A 23618-nucleotide genomic window follows, 5' to 3' on the forward strand; every position below is an offset into this window, starting at 1 on the left:
ATATATATATATAATGAATGTTATGGCAGTTTCACATATGGAATTCGGTTGAAGAGAGTTAGCATTTCAACTCAATTGTCAGCTATGCTTTTATCTTTCCGTTGCATGATCTTATGTTAATACCGCACCAATCATATGCACGTTTTAATAACCTGCCTTTGCTGTCTGTTTCGTGTTACGCTTAATTACTGTAAAGGGAGAAAAGTCACAAAAGAGAAAAATGTTCCTGGTCCGGGGATTCCCTTATTCAGGTAATCTTCACTAATTTCATGTTATCAGTCTGTGGTGTGCCAGTATCGGTAAGTGGTGATATTATTTGATCTGTTCTACATTAAAAAATTTAATCCTGAGATGGATAAGTGACTGATAAAAAATAAAAAAATCCCACGATCAATCAGAAGATGCAGAAACAGACTCAAAAAAGGACAGTATTTCATATTTTACCAGAACAGCCTGCATCGTCTTCAGAACCAAATGGTAAGAGGCAAAAAATGTAATATATGCATTTGATTTTTGCAATATTCGCTGTGTATGTTTTGTATTGAACATAAATACAATAAATATTATAATAATATATCTCTCTATTACGATTTTTTTTCGAGGGGGCCGTGAAATATTTTAATTTTTGCAAAGGGGGCCCTGACATCTAGAAGTTTGGGAAGCACTGCTCTTGGCACTTTGTCATATGCCTTTTCCAGATCAACAAAACTTAATACAGATCTTTGTTATATCCATTGATTTCTCAACTATTTGTCATAAAGTGAAAATCTGATCCTGACAGCCTCTATTTGACCTGAATCTAGCTTGTTCTACACCAAGCTTCCCTTCCACAATCCTTCTCAACCATTTCTCAAGAATACTTGCATAAATCTTAAGGGAAATACCTCTGTAATTCTCACATTTAATTTTATTTCCCTTTTTATATATGGGTACTATGGGAGATTTACTCCAATCATCTGGAATTCATCCCTCTGTCGAGGTCTTCTGAACTATGCAGTGCAGGCACTGTAAAAATTTTATACCTCCATACTTGAGCATTTCTGGTCGAATATCATCTTCTCCAACTACCTATCCATATTTCAAACTTTTGATGGCATTTTCTACTTCAAGTACTGATATGTATTCCTGATCGCATGCCTGTTGAGTGTTTTTTACCACTGTGCTATCACCTGCTTGTTTCATTTAGCAATTTTTCGAAGTAATTACTCCATACTTCAAGGATATCTTTTTCTCCAGTTTTCATGTTATCCTTATCATCTCTAATTCCTTTTACAACACTCTTTCCTCCATTTCTGAGCTTCTTCAACAACCCCCAGAGCATCTTGCCACCTTCTTGATGTTTATTTTGTATGTTCTTACCAAAGTCCTCGCATGACTTTTGTTTAGCAAGTTTTACACAGTGTTTAGCTTTCTTACATTTGTCTCTGTATTCTCTATAAGGACAAGCAGAGTTATTTGCCAGGAAATTTCGATACGCTTTTTTCTTTTCCTTCACTGCCTCTTTTACTTCCTGTGTCCACCATGGAGTTCTGATTTTTCTATCCTTGCAGACAACTTCGCCACATGCCTCTCTACTGAATCAATGTTTTCTTCAGGATTGCCAATGAATCTCTAAGGTTTGGTTCCTGTTCTCAAATGGATGAGATATTTGCTCACATTTTACAAGAACATGCAAGGGAACTGGAGATCCCTTTGATTAGGCTGTTTAATTTAAGTCTCAGCTTTGGTAAAGTCCCAAATGAGTGCAAGGAGAGCAAAATAATTCCTTTACATAAAGGAATATCTAAGTCTGTGATAGAAAATTATAGACCAATTAGTATCTCAGGAGTGGTGGTAAAAGTACTGGAAAAGTTGATAAAAGAATTACTTTGATGTGAAGAACACATTAACAAGTAGAGATAAAGAAGTTATTATTTCTCTTTATAAGGACTTGATATGTTCGCATCTGGATTACTGTGCAAAGTCTGGTCTCCTTAGTTTCTTGGGGATGATGAAGCAGTGGAGAAGATTCAGAAGCGAGTGCCCAAGATGTTGAGTGGTCTGTGGAATGTTCGCTATGAGGACAGATTGAGAGTATGTGTGAATTGCAGAAGTTGGCTGATAGGAGAAAAAGATGGGATATGATAATAACATTTAAGTTGCTTAAAGAATTTTATGGGACTGACGTAGTGGAAATGTTTCAGCACTTTGCTGGAGGTGCCAGAACAAGTGGTGATCCCTGGAAGTTGAATAAAGGTGGAGTTAGTAGGGGTGTGAGGAATACATTTTTTGTTTGGAGAGTTGTGAATGAGTGGAATGGGTTGCAAGTCAGTTGCAAGTGCTTTGTCTGTTAATGGGCTCAAGGAGAGGTGTGTGACAGATTGTGTGGGTCTCTGGCAATAAGTCTTTGGACTCTATGGAGGTGCTCATAGATCAAGAACTTATTAATTACAGCTTTTAGCTTCAAAAATGATTTATTACTAATTTTTGTAAGTAAAAATTTATCGTTTTTTAAACTTGAATTTTAAATTAAAATTATAAAAGATATAAAATGTACACAATATAAAGAATCAGCTTATCTTGAATACTAATGGCTCAGTTATATTACACTCTCTATATTCATTTGCTATACATTATTTGATGAGTTGATAACATAATAAGCTGTAAAAAAAGTACTAAAAATACACTGTTTTCTATTTTCTTTTTTTTTTTTTTTATTTTTGCCAGACAAATGCACAAACAAAAAGGAAAATAAGTTCTTTTCTTTTATACAAAAGAAATATCCTAATCAGGTAGTAAAAAGAACTGCCAGCTGGAAAAAAAACAATGTCTTATTGTATTACTGCCACTGAAAAGTATTTAAATAGTTTATTGAGGAAATGAAGGATGAAAGAGTATGGAGTTAGATATAAATTGCCCTGTATCTGTTAAATTTTCTTTATCTCTTAATAAATCTTAACTTTGTCTTGTCAGGCAAAGCAACACATAATCTAATTTGTACTTTAAAAAAACAGTTATTTTTGTTATAATTTTGCTGTTATAATTTTTTTTGTCAAATCTTCATATACAAATTTTATTAAAAATAGCCTAAATCAAATTTTATTATTACTATACTGAAAGCACATTTCCGATTTCATAAGAATGCATTTAATATATCTAGTGCTGAATGTGAATTGGCAAGTACATGCAGCATGTGATAATATTTGTAGACTTTTTTTAAATTAAATTCCATAGTTCTTAAATAATTTAAAGTAAATTCTCTTCGAATAAGCTTACAAACTAAGCATTATTTGTCCTATTTTATACATATATATAATTTCTGTGTTATAATTTTTTTTTCCAACTAAATAAGAAAAAAAGACACTCAAACATGAAATAAATTCCAACATCGAATTCTAAATGGCTTTTACTAAAGCAGTAGCCAAATCACCAGTTTTTGCATGGAAAGATGATAACAACATATGCTGATAATTTGCACTAAGTGCTGACATATGATGAAAATATTCTTCTTTCTCTACTTGCACAGTAAACATTGTGAACCCAATTTCTTTAAATATATTTGTCACCTGAAATTAAAAAAAAAAAAAACATCAAATGACTACTTCTGCATAGCAATGATAAAAAAATACTACTGAACAGTTTATTAACACACTAGCATATTTAATATGGAACAGATGGTCAAATTATGGAAATTAGTACTATTTAGCACTTTTTGTCAATGCTAAATGTCCCTCCTCTCCACTTTAAAAAAAAAAAATCATTCTGAAACATGGTGGACTTTAATGCCTAAATCAATGCTATATGAGGGCAGGGATCAAGAGAAAAGTAATCTGTTGATCCTCTTTTAAAGAGCTAGAAGATGGAGATTAAACTGAGTGAAAATGAAAGACATATGGGAGCAGCAGATTTGGTGAGTCAAGAATTCAGCTGTAGAAGGATGTTAGGTAGCTGCCTAACATCCTCCTACAGATGTTGCTCCTGTCCTTCAAGGTTTAGCAGAAATGAATATCAGTTCTGGTAAGCAGCACCCATGAAATGCAGAAACCGACCATCTCCGAGACAACGGTTGGAAGGTCTGCTGGAGAGGTTTGCTGTGAATAATCTGCATCAATCAGCCAAACTATCATCTTCTGAATAATGTTAAGAATTTTTATAGAGATTTTAAGTGAATCATTAAAACACTTAAGGAATTGAACAACGTAGTTAAGGATATAAATTAAATTAAACTTTAATAAATATTTTCCGATATTTCAGCAACGTCACGTTGCCATCTTCTAAAGGAACTTACAAAAAAAGTTACGTGCACGTAGGCACTACAACACAGAAACTGGGAAGAATGAAGAGATGAAGCTATTGTTCTCCTAACAGTCCAGATGGTGCCCTCTAGCGGGCTAAGTAGGTGTTCTTGGCCGTTGGGCTGAAGGTCTGCTGATGTAGGCCTCCCAAATTTGGGGCAGTCGCATACAACCGAATTTGTTGAGGTTTGGAGAATTTCTTAGGGCTGAGGCTGATTCCATAAAGAGTCTTTCAAATTTGTATTTGCTACAGTGTATCACTGTAGCTTTCTTCCACCTTATTCTGTGGCGTGTATCCAGAGCATGGTCCGCAAGTCCAGAATGACTGTATTTGTGAAAACGGATGTAGTCCTTGTGTTCCGAAATTCTGATATTTGCTGTCCTGCCTGTTTGGCGAAAGTAAGACAGTTTACAACTGCAAGGGACCTGGTAAACACCAGGTAGGTCTAGGGGAAGTGGTTGGTCTTTAGTGGAGCGGATAAGGGATGCCAATTTTCTGTAAGGTTTGTAACAGGAGGTGAGGTCATGTTTTTTTAAGATTTTGGTAATCTTTTCTGAGGTGCCTCGGATGTAGGGAATGGTGATGGATTTAGAGTAATCCTTGTTGTGGAGGGGGGGGGGGAGGGGATCTGTGGTTTGTAGGTTCTATTTTTTTTGGATTTTTTTGGGGGGGGTAGCCATTGGCTGAGAAAGTGTTGAGGATGTAATTTAGTTCAGCCCTGTTGTATAGTGTTTTCACTACTCCATATTGTTGTGAGGGGGGATGGTGGGATTGTTGGTGAATGTATCTGCCTGTATGGGTGGGTTTTCTGTAAACTGAGAGAACCAAGGATCCATTAGGCTGGCGGGTGACTAGTGTGTCTAGGAAAGGGAGGCTGTTGTTTTCCTCTTTTTCCAGAATGAATTTGATCCTGGGGTGTTGGTTGTTTAAGTGTGTTAAGAAGGAGAGAAGTGTTTCAGAGCCATGTGGCCAAATAGCGATCACATCATCAACATAGCGAAGCCATACGGTTGGTTTTTGTGGGGCAGAGGCTAAGGCTTTTTCTTCCAAGGTCTCCATAAAGAAATTGGCCAAGGGTGGGTTCACCACTCTCCCCACCCTCCATAATTTCTTTATGGAGACCTTGGAAGAAAAAGCCTTAGCCTCTGCCCCACAAAAACCAACCGTATGGCTTCGCTACGTTGATGATGTGTTCGCTATTTGGCCACATGGCTCTGAAACACTTCTCTCCTTCTTAACACACTTAAACAACCAACACCCCAGGATCAAATTCATTCTGGAAAAAGAGGAAAACAACAGCCTCCCTTTCCTAGACACACTAGTCACCCGCCAGCCTAATGGATCCTTGGTTCTCTCAGTTTACAGAAAACCCACCCATACAGGCAGATACATTCACCAACAATCCCACCATCCCCCCTCACAACAATATGGAGTAGTGAAAACACTATACAACAGGGCTAAACTAATCTGTTCAAACGACTTGGCCCTAAACACTGAACTAAATCACATCCTCAACACTTTCTCAGCCAATGGCTACCCCCCCCCCCAAAAAAATATTAGAACCTACAAACCACAGATCCCCTCCACAACAAGGATTACTCTAAATCCATCACCATTCCCTACATCCAAGGCACCTCAGAAAAGATTACCAAAATCTTAAAAAAACATGACCTGATCTCCTGTTACAAACCTTACAGAAAATTGGCATCCCTTATCCACTCCACTAAAGACCAACCACTTCCCCTAGACCTACCTGGTGTTTACCAGGTCCCTTGCAGTTGTAAACTGTCTTACTTTGGCCAAACAGGCAGGACAGCAAATATCAGAATTTCGGAACACAAGGACTACATCCGTTTTCACAAATACAGTCATTCTGGACTTGCGGACCATGCTCTGGATACACACCACAGAATACGGTGGAAGAAAGCTACAGTGATACACCGTAGCAAATACAAATTTGAAAGACTCTTTATGGAATCAGCCTCAGCCCTAAGAAATTCTCCAAACCTCAACAAATTTGGTTGTATGCGACTGCCCCAAATTTGGGAGGCCTACATCAGCAGACCTTCAGCCCAACGGCCAAGAACACCTACTTAGCCCGCTAGAGGGCACCATCTGGACTGTTAGGAGAACAATAGCTTCATCTCTTCATTCTTCCCAGTTTCTGTGTTGTAGTGCCTACGTGCACGTAACTTTTTTTTGTAAGTTCCTTTAGAAGATGGCAACGTGACGTTGCCGAAATATCGGAAAATATTTATTAAAGTTTAATTTAATTTATATCCTTAACTACGTTGTTCAATTCCTTAAGTGTTTTAATAATGCATAACCAATGTATAAGCCTGTCTACGAGAATTTAAGTGAATCAAGACTAATGTGGGAACAGATTCTAAAGTTGAGCAATTTCCAATGTGTATTGAGTTAGTTCGATAGATGAAAAGTAATGTCTTAGATGAAAAAGGATGCAAAGTTTTTTGGTTGAGATAAAAAAGCAATGTGTTTGTGCTAGAAAGGCTGAGGATAGGTCTAAGTCTGAAAAGTGAGAGAGAGATTTAGTCTTGACTGTTAAGCATTATCAAAGAAACATTGATTAATATAAAAATATACAAATTATTTATATACAATTTGTTTAAATTTTTTTCATAAGAGGTACTCTAACACACACACACAAGTTTCATTTTTAAAAAATTCTAATAACAAAGTAAACAGATTTCTATGCTAATCCTTTCTAGGAAAAACAACTCTGGCTCTTCAGTACATTCCATATAATCAGTTCCAAAAATAATGTCCTCACTAACTGAAAGTCAACATTTCTCTCAAATAATTATTTTTCCCTTAAACTGGAAAAAGAAATATTACTGTCCCACCTCAACAGACTTCAATGTAAACAACTTATCAGAAAAATTACCCTAATTAGAAAATTATCCATATGGAGAAAACACTTAGAATAAACAGTTGGCTCAGTTGTGAGTCTATTAATATAATATCTGAAGCTTTTTTTTTATTCTAATTTTTATTTATTATTAGTATGAATTAATCAACAAAATTTCACTTATCTCTTTATATTAGTTAAACGTAACTTTCAAATGTTCAGCTAATTTGTATGTCTCATGGAAGCAAATTCCTTGTGTATTCTAATATTAAGCTTAGCCACAAAATGCTTAATAAATTTTGACACTATCACAGACAGATAAAATTTGAACATTCTCCTTCTGAAGCAAGTGATATACACAATGAATCTCTGGTATATAAGGAAGACTTGTTTTTATTTTATGAAAATTGTATATTAATAATTTTCATAAAATACTATTCACTGAAATAATATAATTAATTCTGTGTCCTATAAATTGACACCCTTTTTAAGCTAAGTTAGGAAATATTTAATGGGATTTTATTCTGCTACATCCATCATTAGATACATGCATGAATAACCATTATTTGATACTCTATAAACTACAATTACTATCTTATGTGTTTAGAGAGCAGTTAATTCAGTTATATGTTCTTACTTGGTTTATAATTTTCTGTTCACTTGCATCAGGTTTAACCTGAACATGAATACTTCCAGCTTTAACATCTGCTGAATGCTGCCAAAAATGCTGATCCCTATATGACAAAACACCATCAAGGGCACAAACCTTTAAAAAACAAAACATTAACTTGGAAAATTAATGAATTAAAATGGACAGCAATTATCACAATTTTCAAACACACACTTACTAATAATAAACATGTAAATAACACAAATAACTGTATAACAAATATTTTAAATGAAGTAAAAAAAAAAAAAATAGCATGAAAATGAACTTCCTTATATCAGAGGACTAACAATTATAAGAAATACATTTGATGGAAGCAAAAACTTTACTTTTCAGTTTCAATCTGGTTTCATTCTTGTATTTTTGATATACACAAGAATACTATATATCATTATTAAATAATATACTACAAAATCTATTTAATTTCCCCTCAAAACCATTCAACATCACTTTTCTCTTCAATATAGTCTTGTATTCAAATTAAACATATTTGGTCGTTTGAAAGTTAAGCATAAAAAACGTATTGTTTAATACTGACCATATACAAATATTTTAACTTGTATACATATATTTTAACTGGTAGGCAAAGAATGTTAAAATATTTGTATATGGTAAGTATTAAACAATAAGTTTTTTATACTTATAGTTTTGTATTCTATGAATTCATTTCCCAATACTTATCAAATTTTGGATCTCTTTACTGCAGCCATCCACTCTTTAGGAATTATCACTGTTGCAAGACTTCTTTTTATGCATGTCTCTAATATGTGAAGCAACATATTTTGAATCCAGTGGAATATATTGATATTCCACTGGATTCAAACCAGAATTCTCAGAGTTCAAAAGCACAAGACAATACAACTAGATACAGTGGAAACAATTCTGAACTGTAACAGGGGAAAAAAAAAAAAAAAAAAAAAAAAAAGCAAGAATTAAGGTCCTAGTGAGTATTCTCCAGGACTAGATATAGAGGTAGCCTACGGCTGATGAATCACATCCCTCTAATCTTGACAACTACATTGATTTTCCCAAAATTTAGTAGACTTTTCAAGATTAGAGAGAAGTGATTCACTTCTATTGCAAGGTGTAATCGTTTATGAAAATATCTACTAGTGTGATAGAAAATGACAGCAACACATTTCGAAGATGAAATGTATTTTAGGATGTGGCTATTTAAACAAACTAAAATCTCATCTAATGTGTCTGGACTATGAGGCCAAAGAGCATACACACACACACACACACACACACACGAGCATAGCACAGACAGACTGTGGATTTGAAGGGATATGATAAGGGCTCTGCTTTGTACATATTCAAATAGAAATTAGCTAAGGGAGAGCAATAGCAGTAGCATTTTGGTGTTTTGCATATTTTTCTCTAAATATGGAATAATCAGCATGAACCTGGAATTTAAATAATTCAATTAAATATTAAATATTTAATCAAAAATACTTGGGAAAGGAAAACATAACTCAAGGAGAAAATCCCATCCTTTGGCACATCCAGAAGAGCATAAATAGCACGTATCTGCAAAGTAGCCTCCTTTGGAATTAATTCCAGTCACATGGAATTAACATGTAAGAAGTGTCCTAAACCTGACCAATAGAAGGAAATAACAATACTGTGTAGAAACCATTTTCTATGTAGAAACCTGAAAAGATTTTTTATTTTTTTTGGAGTTGGCAGCAATAATGAAGCTCTCACTTTATCTCAACAAGTATAAGTGAATTAATTTATTCACAATTTGGGAGACTAATTCTAAGACTCTCTTCACCACATCGATAATCGCAGCAGAGGGCCAGGTGAACGGTCGTGTTTTCAGGGAGCTCCCGAAAGCTAAGTACAATTTTGAATGGAAATTAGAATATATGTTAAAAATCATAACGTAATATTGTCTAAATTTGGTAGCTTGTTGTGTCTGTGTGATTTTGGTGTAAATTCTGTTAATTAATCTAGTATTTAACGATACGTTACATATATTTGAATATGGCGCCAATGCGACGTAAGATAATGGCGTCCAAAAATACGACGCCATTGTTCAAAAACTATAATGTGAGAGAATTTGTCCAATGTGATGTGTGTGGAATGTATGCATTCCCGAATGAGGCTGGAGTATGGATTGAAAGTGATAGTGGTGGGAGAACGTGTAGAAAGTGTATGCAAAGTGAGGAGTCGAAGTATGTGTCAGGTTGTGAGACAGTTATGGTTGAAGAAGGCCAGAATGCGAGTGAAAATAGTGGCTCGATAAAGAATTGCGGTATACAAGATGGCAATGTGAGCGGTGATCTAAGAAAGAGTGAGAGCAATTATACAGAAAGAGAAAATGGTTTGAATGATAAAAAAATAAGGAATTATTTGTAGGAAGTGAGATCGCTAGGCTGCGCGCAGTGATACAAAATGCGCAGCGGCAATTAGAGCACCTGCAAAACTCTTTCCAGAGTGAGTGTTGTATGGTGACTCGTTATTAAGAGGAGTAATAGATGGGAGTGTAACTAAATCGTACTTACCGGGTGCGAAATTTAAGGATGTAAGTGAGAGCATTAGAGTGCAAAAACAGAGGGTGAAAGAATTAACAATTGTGGCGGGTACGAATGAATTGAAAGGTGATAAATTTTTTATGAGAGAGGACTTGAAAGTATTGTTAAAAGTAGCGAAAGAAAAGAGTGACAGAGTTAGAATGGTGAGTCTGTTACCGCGGTATGACAGAGAGGAGTTTAGAAGGAGGGCCATAATCACAAATGACATTATGCGCAGGTTATGCAGACGGTGTGGTGTGGAATTCGTGGATGTGTGGAATGAGTTTGATGGGCGAAAGGACTTATACAAGATGGATGGCCTGCATTTGAATGAACTTGGTGTGCGGAGACTGGAAAAAGTGTTGCTGAATGAAGTGAAAATGGATGTGCAGAACCAGGGAAACTAGAACTACCAAGGAGGGGGGGGAAGTGGGTATCCAGACATCAGTGAGACAGTTGAGTGTAACAATGTATATAATGTACCTGAGCCAGCAATAAGGACAAAAAATGGGAATGGGATATTTAGAATAACGCATCAAGATAGGGGTGGGACAAAGGGAACACTGCAATTCATGTATACTAATGCCAGGAGTATCAGGAACAAGAAGGAAGAATTTTTGGCCTTGATTGACTCTTCCTGGCCACAGGTTATTGGCATTAGTGAAACATGGCTGACGGAAGATGATATAGTTAGTGGGATAGAATGTGTAGGTTATAGTATGTTTAGGAGGGACAGAGAGAATAAAATTGGGGGAGGGGTGTTATTGATGATAGCTGATGAACTGCAGCCAAGGAGAATTGAAGTATTGCAAGATAGTGAAAGGAGCTCATTTTGGCTATTTGGTGTGAGATTGACACTGGCAGAATAAAATATACAGTTGGGTGCTGCTATAGACCAGGTGATGGAATAGATGGTGGAGATGGTATGCATAAACAAATTGATGAAATGAGTGGAAGGAGGGTAATTATTATGGGGGATTTCAACTATGGTAACATTGATTGGAAGGAGGAGAGGACACATGTGAGGAAGGAAATGGATTTTATTCAATTATTAAGGGATAACTATCTGAAACAGCATGTAATTGAAAATACTAGGGGTGTGAGAGTGCTTGACCTGGTAATAGTATCTGAGAATTTGACTGTAATGAATATGACCATGTTGCCACCTATTGGTGAGAGTGATCATAAGGTCTTGACCTGGGAGGTGGCTAAAGTTGTGAAATTTGTGATTAAGACAGGGTATATGTGGAATTACCGTGCTGGCAAGTATGACAAGCTTAGGAGATTGCTTGGATCAGTGCCATGGCATGTACAACTGCAAGGGCTGGACGTCGATAGAGCATGGGAAGTGATCAAAGAGCATTTACAGGAAGTTATGGCTGATTGTATACCTAAGGTCCGAATAGAAACAAGGAGGGGTTAAATGGATGAATAACACCATTAAGCTTGAGCTGCAAAAAAAGAAACAACTATGGAGGGAATTTAAAGAAAGGGGTGACCTGCAGGCACACAAACGGTATAAAGTACAGGCCAGAAGGGTAACGAGTGTGGTAAAAACAGCAAAAGCCGATTATGAAAGGAAACTAGCTATGCAAGCAAAAGAGAATCCCAAACAGTTCTTTCAATATGCTGCAAGCAAGAAAAAAACTGTACATGGCAAAATGATTTTAAGGAATGACGATGGTAAAGAGTTCACTGAACCAGTCGATATAGTGGAGTTACTGAGTGCGCACTTTGCAAAAGTATATCATCCAGGTGGTGACGTTGAAAAAATGAAGGAACCATTAGTTTATATGGGAATTGTGATGAATGAAGTGGAGGTGAATAGTCTATTACAGAACCTTAATGTGAATACATCTGAGGGATTGGATGGTATACCGGCACGGGTCTTGCATGAAGCGGCTAATGAATTATCAGTGCCCTTGACCATGTTGTTTAATTTGAGTCTCGAGTCTGGCTTAGTCCCGAAGGCGTGGAAAGAGGGGAAAATAGTTTCACTGCATAAAGGAGGATCCAAGACTATGGTTGCAAATTACCGCCCGATCAGCATATCAGAAGTCGTTGTCAAGGTCTTGGAGAAAGTAGTCAAGGGAAAAATACAGGAATGGATTGATGAAAACGAGATACTGTACAGAGGACAGCATGGCTTTGTGAAGGGTAGATCATGCCTCAGTAACTTGCTCAAGTTTTATAACAAGGTGACGGCTGAACTGGATAAGGGAAATGGGTTTACAGTGATACTGCTGGAACTGGCAAAGGCGTTTGACAGGATACCACATGGAATTCTAATCCGTAAACTACAACATATGGGAATGGATATAGGGTTGGTGAGATGGATAGCTGGGTGGTTGATGGAGAGATATCAAAGAGTTATTCAGGAGTAGAGTCCAAAAAACGGCCTGTGACTAGTGGTGTGTCACAGGGTTCTGTTCTTGGACCACTGCTGTTTAATCTGTTCATTAACGATATAGGGAAGGGTCTATGTGGGACAGTTCATTTGTTCGCTGATGATGCAAAGTTGGGTAGGGCGATAGTGAATGCAGAAGATGTTAAAGTCTTGCAAGATGACTTAGATAGATTGGAGTTCTGGACTAAGGAGAATGGATGTCAATTTAATGTGACAAAATGTAAGGTTATGCATTTCGGAGTGAAAAGATTAGCAGCAGTATACCACATTGGTGGAACTGTACTCCAAGAGATTGATGAAGCCAGGGACTTGGGAGTGTTGGTGAATAGGGAGATGAAGTTTAGGGGGCACATTGCGAAAGTAGCTAAAAAAGCTCATCAACTGACTTGGTTGTTGAAAAATACCTTGACGAGCAGAGAAAAACAAGTTATTGTACCTCTGTACCGAGCCCTGATAAGACCTCATCTCGACTACTGTGCCCAGATTTGGTCACCTCGGTTCCTTCTTGATGGGGAGGAGGTTGAGAGGATCCAGAGGCGAGTGACTAAGATGATAGCAGGTCTATGGAATGAACCATATGAGAACAGGTTGAAGATTTGTGGGTTGCAGAAACTAGTTGATAGGCGGAAAAGGGGAGATATGATTGAGACATTCAAATTGCTAAAAGGATTCTATAGGATTAATTCAGATGATATTTTTGAGATCAGGACTGGTGGTGGGAGAACTAGGGGACACCCATGGACGCTGGGCAAGAGAGTGCTTAGCAGGGGTGTTAGAGCTGGGTTCTTTACTTTTAGAGTGGTAAATGAGTGGAATAAGCTGCCAGAGTCTGTTGTGGGTGCTAAGACAGTGAGCAAGTTCAAGGCAAGGTATGATAGATACTGTGAGAATGTTGAACAGCTGTGTGAACATGATGTTTAGGGCCTCCCTCGATGAGTCTAAGGACTCCTGGAGTAGCCCATAGTAATAATAATAATAATAATAATAATAAATAATAATAATAATCAGCTACAAGTACAAGTCTTTAGTCCCAGAAAGTGTGCTTGTTAGGATTTCAGGTCTTGCTTTTGTTACAGTTTTAAATTATTTCCACTTGGATGCACCGCCTCAGTTGTATGATAGTGTGAATCTAGCAAAATATCAGTAGACAATAAATTCATAACTAATTTTGTCCTAGCATTGTGTTGTAAACATTAATACCATTATATGTTATGTTGAAAACTAACATAATTCCCTTATTATATAGTGATATACTCAAGTATTTTTAATCTGTGGTTGAAGACACACACACATTGTTTGCTACTTTATGAACCGTAAAACTTATTATTTAAAAAAAATCATATTTTATTTCCGTTATATAAATTTTTAAAGTCCTTACAAAAACAGTTGACAGAAAGAAAAAGCTGGTTCTTGCCAAAGACCTAAGCAGAAGTGCAATGAATTCCAGTTCTACGTCAAATCCATGAAAAATGATATAGGAAAATATGGAGAAAGGAGTAAGCTTAATAATATTGATAAGATTGAAATAATAGAGACCAATCATTACTAACATCATGTTCAAACCAAAAATTTTAAAATTCATACTGGAGAGATAATATGAATTATGAGAAATACACTTTGGCAAAAAAAAAGGAACAAGAGAGTCATAATTGCATACTTGTTGCCATGGTATGATGAGAGTGAACTGAGATGGAGAAATGCAATTGCAAAATACTCACTAAGTAGGCTACATAAGAGAAATAATGTGCAGTACATTGATATATGAGATGATTTTCATGATTCAAAATATTTGCACTTGAATGGTTTTGGTGTCACATGCTTCAAGATATTATCATTCAGTGAGTAAGTGAATATGAAAAATAGTATGAATTGTGAAACTAGATGTCTCTGGGTAGCTACAAGAAAGTGTGGCCATGTTCATTAAATTAAGAGGTTAAAACTGAGTGTAATGACAGAGTAATGAGAAAATGAATAGTGATGTTAGAGGATGACCCTGTAAATGCTTAACTAGTTTTCAAGAAAGAAAAGTGGAAATATGGTGGGAGATTTGGTTCAAGATCGAACTCTCCAGCTTCATATTTGAACCAGTCATGTTTTAAGAGTTCTCCAAATGCTCATCAGCCTTATGGTGGCTCTGATGAGTATAAACTAATGCAAAAAGCATCATGAGTGAAAAAAAACTGGCTTAAAGTTATAGATATTAGTGACACTTGGTGACAGAGCAAGATATTCTTACAGAAACAGTATGATGGGTTCAGTTCATCCAGCAAAGACAGACAAGAAGGATGGAGGAATACAGATAAACGAAACAGAATGTGATGGATTTAGTTCATCCAGGAAAAAAAAACAAGGACAGAGAAGTACTGCTAATGACTGAAGAAGGATTAAATACAACATGAGTAGAAACCTCCAGTATGCTGGTTGTAGTATAAGTAACACAGTAAATGGGTTCAAGACTGCTTGCTGAGTGTGAGATAGAGGTTAGCAGGTCAAAATATATGACTGGGTGCTGCCACACATACCAGAAATATCTGAAGAGGACTGTGAACTGCATAGATAGATAAATCTTATGGATACAAGAAAGAACAACATTATGGGGAATTTCAACTATACAGTATAGCCTGGAGGGAAAACAAATCATGCAAGAAAAGGGAAAATATATTTACCAATTACTCATGGATTACTATCTTAAGCAGCACATGACACAAGGAGACTCATGGTACAAGAGCATTGGATCTAGTAATAGCACTGAGAATCTGTCTATAAACAAGTTGATCATTATACTGCCAAATGACAAGAGCAATCATGCAACTCTAATTTGGGAGGTTGATGCATGTAAAAGTTTTGATTAAAAAGAGATAGATACAGAACTGTATGACAGGTGATTATAATAAAGTGAAAATCCAGCCTGAGGTAGTGTCCTGGCATGAGAAATTGTATGATGAGGCATCTCAATAGTGCAGTGGAATTAATCAAAGGGTGCCTGAAAAAAAATTGTATCTGATTGCATCACCCAAAGTTTGGAGAGTTTGAATCCATTCACCATTAGGGAACTCGCAACCAATTCTGGCGATCCATTCCACTCACTCATAGCTCTATGATGAGGCATCTTAATAGTGCAGTGGAATTAATCTAAGGGTGCCTGAAAAAAAACTGTATCTGATTGCATCACCCAGAGTTTGGAGCATTAAGGAATTAAATTATACAGGAGTTAAGTGGATGAATAACATTTTAAAGCAAGAGCTGCATAAAAAAAAAGAATACTGTGGATACTACTATGAGAAAAGTGATAATGAAGCTCAGGAGCATTATAACAGACATGCCAGGAGAGCAATGACTATGGTGAGGAAGGCAAACTATTTTATTTTTATTTTGTGGTACTTCCTTATATAAGTCCTGAATGGAAACCTCCTTCAGTTTCTGGGTCACACCATGTTGGTCACACAATGTTGCATAAGCACTCTCCTTTCAAGGCACACACTTGAAATGCACTACTTCTTTGGGAAGAGGAAAAGTCTGCGAGAGTCAAATCTGGCAAATAGGGGGCTGTCTGATCATGCAGATCGACTTTGAAGCCAGGAAGTGCTTCACATGCAGCACACAGTGGACAGGCACATTGTCATGCAACAGATGTTGCATTACTCCTAAACAATACTGACCATTTACTGTGGTGCTCTCAGGAACAAATTTGTGGTGGATAATTCCAGCAGCATTGAAAAAACAACAATGACCATTGTCTTGATGTGATTTTTGCAATTTGAATTTCTTCTACCAGAGAGAAGACATTCCATGGCATTTCATGTGTTGTCGTTTTGTTTCCAGATTAAACTGAAAACACCAACTTTTTTTTATCACCAATGACAATTCTTTGCAACACATTACGATCTTGATTAACTGCATCGATGATTTTTTGACAACATGCAACCCAGTACTCTCTCTGTTTGTGTGTCAATGTGTATGGCACAAACCTCGAACAAATCTTCCTCTTGTGCAAATCTCTAAGATTAATCTGGATGTTTCCTTACCCACACCAAGCTGTACAGCAAATAGCCTAGTGGTTATTTGCCTGTCATGAGTCTGTACAGAAACTGGCTGTCCACAGCATGGTTTATCTTCCAGGGACTCCCTCCCCTCTTTAAATGTTGAAAACCAGCAGAACACCCGTGCACAGCTTAGACAGTCATCACTGTCAACATTTTTTAGGTTTCGGTATACTTCTGTAGCAGTTTTTCTTAATTTACAATAAAATTTTATCACAGCTGTTTGCCACACTGCTGCATCACCCAAGGTCGAAGGTTGCACTTGCAATTACAACACGCTCTAGCAGTCAAAACTATAAACATTTTTGTCACTTTTATTCAAAGGGCTGTCCTGTGAAAGATCAATCTCATTACTTTATGGGCACACTGTGTATAGGAGCAAATTTAGGGAATATGGTCTAAAAAAGTCTGAGAGTTATAAAGGAGAGATATTATAAAAAACATAAAAGTTTCGTAAAGGTTTTTTTTTTTTTTTATGTGGCTCTCCCTGTGAAAGGTAGTAAACCTATAGCACATTACTACTGTGGGTGCGCTAAGGATTTTTTTCATTTTTATTAATTTTATACATTTTTTTTTATTTATTTTACATAATCTACAAAACGATGCATTTTATTTCCAGATTGAACTCTTGGATTTCCAAGGCCCACTGGATGATCCTTTGGTTCTTGTCCTTCATAGATGATATGAAGGACAGAGGCTTGTGGTCAGATCTCAAAATTATTTGTTGGCCTAGTAACATGTACTTGAGTTTCCTCAAAGAGAAGATTCTCTCACCAATTCAGCTCTATAAAGGGAGGAACTGTTCAATTCCTTCAACATTCTCTTCTTCTCCAGGGCTAGATTAAGACACCCATCAAGATCATCAGCCTCCTTCTTGAATATTAAGTCTCTCAATTCATCTCGCAATCCTATCTTAAATTGTTGAAACGTTACCCATCATCTTAGATGGTTACGTTCCTCTGAGGTTGATTTCCTTCCAGAACCGGAGATGGACAATATCCTGTTAAAATAACTGGATACTTCCTCATCGTCTCCTTGTATGCATTTTTTATATCTCTGCCATCATTTTAGGGATTCCTTCCCACAGAGTGAAGCTATCAATAAGAATTTTCTTAAAATTTTGATAATTATTCGTTTCCCTTGGGGGGAGAGAACTTAGGAACTCCATGGCTTTCCCTGGCAAACTATTGCAGAGCAAGATCAGCAAATGAAATTCAGACCCCCCCCCTTCTTAGTTCCTCTATGTAGTCAAAAAACATGATTGGATCATCTGACTGTTCCCCAGAGAACTGGGGAAATACCATTTGCGGGCTTATTTGCCGAAAGAATTCAGAGTTACTTATCTCCGAAAGCGTTGGGAAGCAAGTATGTCTGTTCCAGATATCTCTGAAGAGATATCTGGAACAGACATACTTGCACTTAGTTTACACAGTTACAAATCTTATCAAATCAACTTTCCCACTACTATTAAAATTTTATTGCCTGACAAGAGGTCAATACCGACACCTGTGATTCCCAATTATTAAAATTTTTTGTCTCTCAGGGGCTTATTCACATCCTGTCGGCTACGCCATTTTGTTGTGTCGTTTATTTATGCAAATCATCATAATACTGTGTCTACCAAACATACTATACAATCACTCTATGTATTAGCCTGGATTTTTGGTCATATCTCCTTTTTAGACATAAATGAATTTATATTTTTTATTGACTGTGCCAGTCTATGCCCTATAATAATTTAATACACTATTCAGGGAGACATTTCCAATAATCCAATATATATTTATTCCCTCACTCTTTCAGACAGTCGTGGCCAAACCCCTCTACTAAACTTTATCCTACCCCCGCGACAAGTTCGTAAATTTTAGAGTGGTGGGTTGACGCTCTTAGTCAGGCAAGACTCAGTTTGAGGTAAACAATAAATGTTTATTTACAACGTTAAGTACAATACACAATTATATAAAATCACACTTACTAAAGGTTAAAATCATACATAAGGTTAGGTTAGGAATCTCGATTCACACAAGCACTACCTGATGCAGGCAAGAGTTTTGGCAAAGTGCTAAATACAGACTTCATTAATACAATTCATTCATCTGAAATCATCCTTTGTAATCTTGGGGACACTAAGTTAAATTAACCTCAATATATGGTTCTTAGTTTCTCTCTTTATAATGCTATTAAAACCATTTAAGTAATCTGGACATTTGACTATAGCCTACTGCATTAGTCACTTAAGAGTTCACAGGTTAGAATTGTCCTGCCATTATATGCTTCTCGTAGCTAAAGTTCTTCATACAAATAGGCTCCAAAATTTTAGTAACAAAAGTTTACATTACCTTCACTGTCATGGAATGGGTCTACTGGTTAATACTGCTTTAGTAGTTCCCGAGGTTTGATTCCTTGCCTGGATCACGTGCAGCGTCAGATTCCTGCTATGTGGGCTATTCTCTACCCGCTCTATGGCTACCTTCACCATCTGAGAATTTTAGGGGAACATCCACGACATAGCATCCGCTTGCAATGAAAGCGTTAGCTGCGTTGCACTAGAACTCTGTTCGTAGCTTCATGGACTGCCTGATTCAAATTTCCCGCTGCCACTCATCCTCGCCTGCTGCACGGCCTGGAAACCACTACCTCGATCGGACCTCCTCACAAATAAGAATCCCGGGAAAAAATGCCCTCTCTCCCCTCCTGTAATCACTTATATTTTTCATTCATAATGCCCCCTATTTTCTCCTGAAACCCTTGTGCGCCGCTATGCTATTCTCGATCTCCGATGATGTCAGCATTTTTTTTTCTGTCATAGGATTCACGGAACTGCTATTATGCACATCTCTTTCCTTGTATTGCGCAGCCTCGGGCGCTTACGCCAACACATATCAAACTTTTGGACCCACTCTTACAATTTGTTCAGTGGAATATTCAAGTTAACCTTAGCTGAATGGTATAATACAAACTTTTGATCTTCAATTCACTTAAATAAAATTTGAATAACACATTACATTACTACACTGTTATACTTCTTTACCATTTTATAATCTGATACATTCTTAGTGTTATATTTCATTACCTTATATAATTTAACACATTTAATACATTCTAATTTGGTTTTGACAAAATGCAAGTATTTTCTTCTTTTAAATATTTAGTTTGCTGTGTTATGCTTGTTGAATTCTGAATAATTTGATGATACTATGAGATAAGACTATTTAGAGTTCAACACAGGCCTCAAATGAGCAGGGTGGTGGTCTCCCACTAGTTGATGAAATTCTCCCACCTAAAAACCATCACAAACATTCATGTTCACAGCAGGATTCACAAAACTTGCAGTCTGTTGGCTGGAGAAAAGCTACACCAATTACTCAGCAAACAAGGATGTCAGTATCAAGATTTTGCAGTATATGAAGTATATGTAGAATTCAGGCCTGAGAACCAGCTATGGACGGTCAAGAAGTATGTGAGGTCCAGCTTCTTCTTATGATGAGTACTGAATCTGTGGAATGGACTACCCATTTATATGATGCAAGTGCATCTTCAGTGAACGTGTTCAAGGAGAGAAATGATAAGTATGTAATACACGTGTCTAAATAGGTTCTCTCTTGATGAGTCTTTGGATCACCTGAAGAAACAGTTAGTGATATCCTCACAGTTGCCCAGGACAGAAAAATGTAGAGGGGGGGTTTGAAACAGAAAACAACTAATATCTAGTTTTGAGCAAGACTGTCATATAAAGAAAAAAACATACATAGAAGTTTTGGAAAGAATCAACAATGAATGTTGTTGGTTGTATATTAAAAAAATATACAAAAAATATTTACATGGGAAAAAAGAAAACATATGAAAGCAAAAAAAAAACAAATTTTAGAAACTATGCAGCAAAATCCAAAGGATAGTGAGCCAGAGAAGCATGCAACAAGTAATTTGCAAGGAGAGAAATAAGTACTTATATTGTACCAGACAGGAAGTTAAGGACAATCCACAACAAAAACAAATCATATAAAAGTTTTTATACGACAAATTAGCACGTGCTCTCAGAAAATACATAGAAAAATAAAACTACATTTGAAATTAAAGAAAGAGGTTGACATTTTGATAAAATTTTGACAACAAAAAGAAAAAAATAGTGGGTGGAAAAATATTAGAGAATACTCAGAAAATAAATATCAGGTAAACAGTTTTGGAAAGCTTTTTTTTTTGTAGTATCGTTTCCTTTTTTGGAAATAAGAAAGGATACTACAAATTGAATCAAATGTAATAACTGCTGAAGACCATCATCAGGATGTCAATAGCAGTTACTCGGAATAATTATTAAATAGGGAAGTCATCAAAAGAACTATAACAGAAAACGTAGAGGAGGAATAGAACTGTAGTTACATATCACTGTAGCAAACTCACAAGGATCACAGGAACAGTTTATCATAGTTGATAGCCTACCATAGTGAAATTCTTTAAGCACAGCATTATGTCTATGGGGCAATGCTTCAGACTTTTTAGTAGTTTGTTATAGCAGTGTTTGCAACAGTGAGCATTAACTGTAACAACCAACAGACACTTGCAAATAGCAAAGTAGCATGGAGATAGCATATGCTTTATGGTGACTACAATGGAGGACTTATTCAGAAGACTGAAATCTAGATGACTGGAGCAAAGGAGCTCTCACAGTAACATTCTACAGAAAAGGAAATAAAATTGAATGGAACAATCACAACAAAATATTTCTTGATTGAGTTTTGCTCAAGATTATAAAGAATACTTTTAAAAAAAAAAGTGTCAATGTCAGTACATTCTGAATAGAACACACACACTCTATTCAGGTCGAAGAGGTATTGACAAGACTAGATTTTTACTTTGCAATAAACAGTTGATAAATCATGGAAATCTAAAGATCTCTAAGATTTTTGACCTTGTAAAGCATATAATAAGATAGCAAGAAGAAAAGCTTTCAAAATGCTACAACTGTATAATGTAAATCAAATCATCAGAATTGAAAGATATACACTCGACGGACAAAACATTAGTGATGGGGGTGATGGGAAGTTGACAATCGCATCCTCTGTGCAGAGTGAAACATGCTCAAACCAAATGCAGATGGTAAATAGGCAGACATAGGGCTTCCCAACAATGTATTGGAATCAACGAATATGGTAAATGTGGTGATCTTAGCAACTTTGATCATGGATGTATTATTGATGGAAGACAGATTGGTCATTCTATCGTCCAAGTACTAAGACCCCCTAGGGTTCTTGAGGGTAACCGTATTAAGGATCTGCCATGAGTATACCATCAATAGACATACTAGTGCTCAGCGAGCAAGTGGTGTCTGACCACATGCCACTGATGACAGGGATTGATGTAGACTGTCCAGGCTTGTCTAAAAGAACTGCATGGCAATGGCAACACAAATCAGATTCAGTTTCAATATTGGAGGTCCAAGCAGTGTCAATGAGCGAATGGTACACATACCCTGCATACCATGGGCTACGGGAACCAGCGCCCTAATTCTGTATCATATCACTGTTGACAGCTTGTCACCAGGCAATGCACCTTGTCTGGTGTCGGGACCATCAAAACTGGACCTCTGCAGAGTGGATCAGAGTCGTGTGGTCTGATGAATCCCATTATCAGTTGTACTGAGCTGATGGGAGGGTGTGAGTGCATTGACGGCATGTGGCCATGGTCCCATCATGCCAGGTGGGATCTGTTCAAGGGGATGGTGGCTCTGTGATGGTTAAGGGAGCCTTCTCATGTGTTACACATTAGGTCCCTTAGTGTGTCTGGAAAGGTCCTTAAATGCCGCAAGCTACTGGAATGTGCTGGCTGATCACTTACACACTTTCATGGCCTTCGCACATCCTGCAGCCAATGGTCTGTTTCAGCAGGACAATGCACCACCCCACCAGGCCACAACCACCCAGATCATGACCCAAGGAACACTCATATGAGTTTGGGAATATCCAGTGGTCCCCGAGGTCTCTTTATTTAAATCCGATCACTCTTTTTAATGGAATGAAACTCCTGTTTCACTCCATTAAATCTCCAACATGAGTTCCTCTCAGCACTTCAGCCTTAACACAATAACAATCTAGTGTATACATATGGGAAATCAAGAAATGGTTCTTTAGTCCTTGTAACAATGCTGTCATCTTAAATACATCTGCTACAACTCTTCCTAAAGAATTATAAAGAGAAATACATTGGACTTATTTGGCCAAAATAATATAAAAATGAAAAGAAGCCAGAAGTATCTATGGCAAAACTAGTCAGTTTTAACGCATTTTTAGAACTGATTTTTACTCATCAAAAGTCTACATATTCATTGTCTTCCTAAACAAATTAAGTAATTGCTAAATTATATCTGACAAGAAATTATATTCTTGTTTTCATCTTTATTCTAAACATGGACAAAAAGATTTCATCTGAAATATCTTTACAATTAGACCACTTGTATATAAAGCAGTTAACTTTACAGCAAGTTCACTTAGCATCCTGTAATTCATAGTACACTTCCTTTTTAGGCACATATTATGTTACGCTTCATGGAAAGAGTTTGCTACCTACATGTTGTGACATTTATTGTGATCTCAATGAATGCGAAAAGTCACATTTCCATATGTAAGAAGCAAAATCATCATATTATCACCATATCATCAAATATGGTGATATGGTGATAATATGATGTTTCAAATCAGAGATAAGAACAAAAGTAAATTATATTTGATAAGAAGTTATATTGTTTTCATCCTTATTCTACCCAAGTGTAAGCAAACAAAAGTTGGCATGGCAAATATCTTCAAAATAAGGGCTAGGTACATATCAGAGAAGTTTACTTCACATTAAG

At 36.6% G+C, this 23618-nt stretch overlaps 1 protein-coding gene across 3 annotated transcripts in view; it reads right to left on the reverse strand.

Annotated features, from left to right (window-relative positions):
* Window positions 1-3355: 3355 nt before the first annotated feature.
* LOC150107746 (proton-coupled zinc antiporter SLC30A5-like) overlaps window positions 3356-23618 on the reverse strand; it is a 271156-nt gene continuing 250893 nt past the window's right edge. For all 3 annotated transcript variants that reach the window (XM_090391508.1, XM_090391507.1, XM_090391506.1), the window contains 2 exons: window positions 7782-7910; window positions 3356-3545 (listed from right to left, as the gene is read on the reverse strand). In XM_090391508.1, the coding sequence (XP_090247634.1) occupies window positions 3375-3545; window positions 7782-7910 (300 nt within the window). In that variant the 3' untranslated portion in view covers window positions 3356-3374. The remainder of the gene's footprint in view (window positions 3546-7781; window positions 7911-23618) is intronic.

Source organism: Typopeltis vanoorti, chromosome 4, assembly GCF_054136105.1.
Source record: "Typopeltis vanoorti isolate ZY-2024b chromosome 4, IOZ_Tvanoo_1.0, whole genome shotgun sequence".
In the NCBI taxonomy this organism is placed as follows: domain Eukaryota; kingdom Metazoa; phylum Arthropoda; class Arachnida; order Uropygi; family Thelyphonidae; genus Typopeltis; species Typopeltis vanoorti.